Source organism: Ascaphus truei, chromosome 1, assembly GCF_040206685.1.
Source record: "Ascaphus truei isolate aAscTru1 chromosome 1, aAscTru1.hap1, whole genome shotgun sequence".
Classification (NCBI taxonomy): Eukaryota; Metazoa; Chordata; class Amphibia; order Anura; family Ascaphidae; genus Ascaphus; species Ascaphus truei.
Window position 1 is genome coordinate 122435118 of NC_134483.1, and position 4259 is coordinate 122439376.

Here is a 4259-nt window from a genome sequence, read left to right on the forward strand (position 1 = left end):
GGAGGTGGGCCCACACCACAACGTCTCATATTGACTCCATTGGAGGAGCTGCTTCGGCCAAAATTACTTACCGTCGTCGTGGAAGGCTTGGCTGGTGACCATGACATTGGAATTTATCCGTCACAATTTCCAGCAGGTGATAAATATTACTGTACTAGGCGTGTCGTTGCTTACAGTTATTTTGCATATTTACACTGCTTTTTATACTGTCTTCACAATATAAGCATACCTGCATCTATATATGTATATGTCTGATTCTGTATATATATATCTCAAAATAGACATATATGTAGTAGTCCTACTAAAAGCAGTAACTAATATAGCATGTGCCATTGCGTGCTCATTTACATGTGAATTCCCAAAATGCATAGCTGCAGTGGAAGCAATTGATGGTGGGCGAAGCTGGGGAACAACAGGGTAGTACACATGTGTAACACATGTTCATGAGAAATTATTAGTAGCTACAGGTACAGAACAGAAATATGTATCATATTATTGTGTATTTTATTGATTTTACTCCGACAAACATGACATTACTGCCTATTTTAAGCATGCATCAAAGAAATTGCATGTAACGGCCTACAAACATCACTGGCACTAACACATCTATAGTTGCTTATGAAAAGGTCCATTTTTGCTTTATGTCATATACAGACAGCATAATGAGGCACACGTATCATATGTTATGTCATTGTTTTCATAACTTAAACACTGCAGATGACTACTTAGCTCATCTACCATTGTGTTAAAGCAGCTGCAATTAATATCTCATCACAGCATACACTTCAACAGAGGGGGTGGGGTTCAGCACACACACTAATTACAGCCTCATTTCACGGTCAACTTAGTTCACACCATTTGCACCTGTTTCAAGTCATTGAAAGGTGTGGCTGATTAGGCTTTTTGGGGAAGGGAATACCTTTCTTACAACCTGAATAGCACAACTGAAGTTAATCACACTCATTTGAAAGCTTAACTCTAGCTACTAAATGCCCCAACAACTCATTACTTATCAAAGCGTACGTCACACATTAGTTCACTCATATCTATAGTTGAACTACTATGAAAGACACATTATCACACACTGCATGTGTTGTCTTGTTGAGTCACAGCCACATTCAGGTGTGCCACATCTTCGATTAATGTACCACACATATCCTCTACCAAAAACAACACTTTTTGCAATATGACCACCTTCATGATAACCATTGTGAATGGTCATCTCATGATAGTTATGTACATTATGATACTGATATCACTACACAACATATGATTTTTAGGTACAAATTTAATGTATTTTTCCTCACGCATTACTGCAGAACCATAGTATGTTGTATGTTAGGGAACTCAAAAGTTCTAAGTACACAGGCATGTACATTGTTATTACAACTATTTATGTTCACTTTCACACACACATTTTGGGTTAAGGAAATGATGCTGTTAGATACTCATAAATACAGAACATACAATAACTGTTTGTTCAATATTTACACATGTAAATGTAAAACTAATGTTATTGTTATATATAGTTGCCCCTGGAGGACATGTGTCACCTGAGATGGAACAAGTGTCTTCACCTGGGTCAGCCAGCTCAACACTACTAGAAGGTGAGTGTATCATTTGCTGGCCATATAATATGTGCTCTTCTATATGTTATGTTGTCATGTGCATTATTTGTTTTGCACATCTTCTTTAAATAGGATTACTTAGTGTCAGTGAAAATTAAGTGTAAGGCAACATGTATTGTGTTAGTGATGTTAATTATCATGTAGGACTTCTGAGTTTAGAGCAACTTTTCATTTATTCATATTTCATACTGAGTCCAAACATTATTCGTAAGTCAAGGTAGTTTTTAATGAGGTTATAAAACGTATGCTAACATGTTAGGTGTTACTTAGGACACAGTACAATTACATAGTAACACAGCATACATTAACATGCCATTTAATAATGTGTACATTTCTTTTTAGAACATCATGGTGATGAGGATGATGAGTATGATGAGGATGACGCCACAGAAGAGACTGAAATACAATCATGTGACCATGAAGAGGTGCCAATAGAAACTGTTGTACCGCCAAATCGTCCATCAACTTCCACATACGATGCAATTGTAGCTTCAGAGGGAAAAATAGTGGACGCAGAAAATCGTCGCCATTCAGACATGATGACAGTGCTGGAAAGGATGATTGGACTGCAGGAAGAAACAGTATCACAATTGGCACATCTCCACAGAGTCTTCATTGAAGTGCCTAAACAGTTGCAAAAAATCAACACCTCATTCGAAGCATTAGTTGTTCAGCAAACACAAGCTAATTACTGGAGAATGACTAATGTACCACAATTCAACACCTCCCAGCCAGGATCTGTTCATGCAGGTCAGTTTTCACCACATTCATCTGATATTCATTCACCAGGCCCAAATGTTACCGGTCAAGTAGCAGACATTGCTGTGCAGGTTCCTGATGACATCCTACCGCTGCCATCTGTACAAATTCAGCAGCAGACACCTACAAAGGAGGCGACAAAAACAAAACAAGACACACATGAAACAGACCAACCATCACTTGTGCAGTGTCTACCAACTTGCTCACATGTGTCACTGGGCACAAGCCCTGTCCGTGAACAGTCACTACCCAAAAGCCCTGTAGGTGAGTCGCTGCCCAAAAGCCCTGTAGGTGAATCGCTGCCCAAAAGCCCTGTAGGTGAATCACTGCCCAAAAGCCCTGTAGGTGAGTCACTGGCCACAAGCCCTGTAGGTGAGTCACTGGCCACAAGCCCCGTAGGTGAACAGTCACTGGCCACAAGCCCTGCCCGTGAAGTGCCAGAGGCCACTCAAAGTGGCTCTGTTGTGCCTAAAGTTGGTGGCAAAAGAAAAAGGAAAATTCAAGAGACAACAAGCAGGCCTGTTACTCGCTCGCAAAAGGAACAAAAAAAATAAATGTTATAATTCAGAAAATATGTCTTTGGCCTTGTTTTGTTGACTTCAGATTATCTAATTACTATTGTATGTATGCTGAAGACTGTGTTGTTTCCAAACTTTCAACTATGTTCTTGTACACGTGAAGTTTTGGAAATGTTAACACTCATAATTAATTGTGTTATAAATATTTATGTTGTAATCGTCTGTTCAGTAATGGTCCACCAGGAGCCAGTTGCTAAGTTTAGAGAAGCTGCCATTGACTTTGCAGCAAAACATTGCATTTGGGTGTGTTAATTGATGTAAGAATTGCATATGCATATTAGTCACATGCAATTATTAAAACACCTAAGTAAGTGCAAACATCTTTCTTGTACGTGTACAGCAGGATTATGTGTAAATTATTACTTACCTTTGCCTTGCTTGGCCATTGTAATTTTGTCCTTTAATCAGTTGTGTGTTCGTTTCTATAACATCTCAGAATGTATAATAATATATATACACACACACACACACACACACACACACACACACTGAGTGAGTGTGAGTGTGAGTGTGTGAGTGTGTATATATATATATATATATATATATATATATATATATACACACACACACACACACACACACACACACACACTGAGTGAGTGTGAGTGTGAGTGTGTGAGTGTGTATATGTATATATATATATATATATATATATATATATATATATATATATATATTACTATATAAACTGGTATACACAAACTAATACACTTCATGCTTCCTTGTGAAAACACTATTTTAATAATACAGGCCTAATGTTTGAGAAATATCCTAAGTATGAGACTCTAACAGTATTGTGCTTAAACAAATGTTTATTACTTAATTCAATCATGTTTCTCACCATTTAAATAGGTTTCATACAAGGTATACTTAATGCCATCAATGTTGTGTGTACTCCTGCAATATAAAAAAAAATAAAATATTATATATAAATATATATATATTTTTATAAGAGATATATTTATATATATATATATATATATATATATATATATATATATATATATATATATATATATATATATATATATATGAGAACAAAAAAATGTGGCGCCAGAGTAGTACTAGGTGAACTATAAGTGAATGAACTGTAGTGATTCTATATAAATAAAGTGCATATGATTCTTAAAGTGTACCTAAAATTTTACCTAAACTACAAATGTGCAATAATGGATAATTAATACCTAACCGTGATATTAAAAATTCTATTCTACATAACACAACACCTTAAAGAATATATAACAAATATGAAAAATATTATTAAAAAAATATATATATATACAATACAAAAAGT

General features: G+C 35.8%; 1 protein-coding gene across 1 annotated transcript; it reads left to right on the forward strand.

Annotated features, from left to right (window-relative positions):
* The first annotated feature begins 918 nt into the window (after positions 1-918).
* Positions 919-2949, forward strand: LOC142469623 (uncharacterized). The gene is made up of 2 exons (XM_075576271.1): positions 919-1607; positions 1971-2949. Exons 1-2 carry the CDS (start codon positions 1511-1513, stop codon positions 2939-2941), a joined length of 1068 nt encoding a protein of 355 aa, XP_075432386.1. The 5' UTR covers positions 919-1510; the 3' UTR covers positions 2942-2949.
* The last annotated feature ends 1310 nt before the right edge of the window (positions 2950-4259 follow it).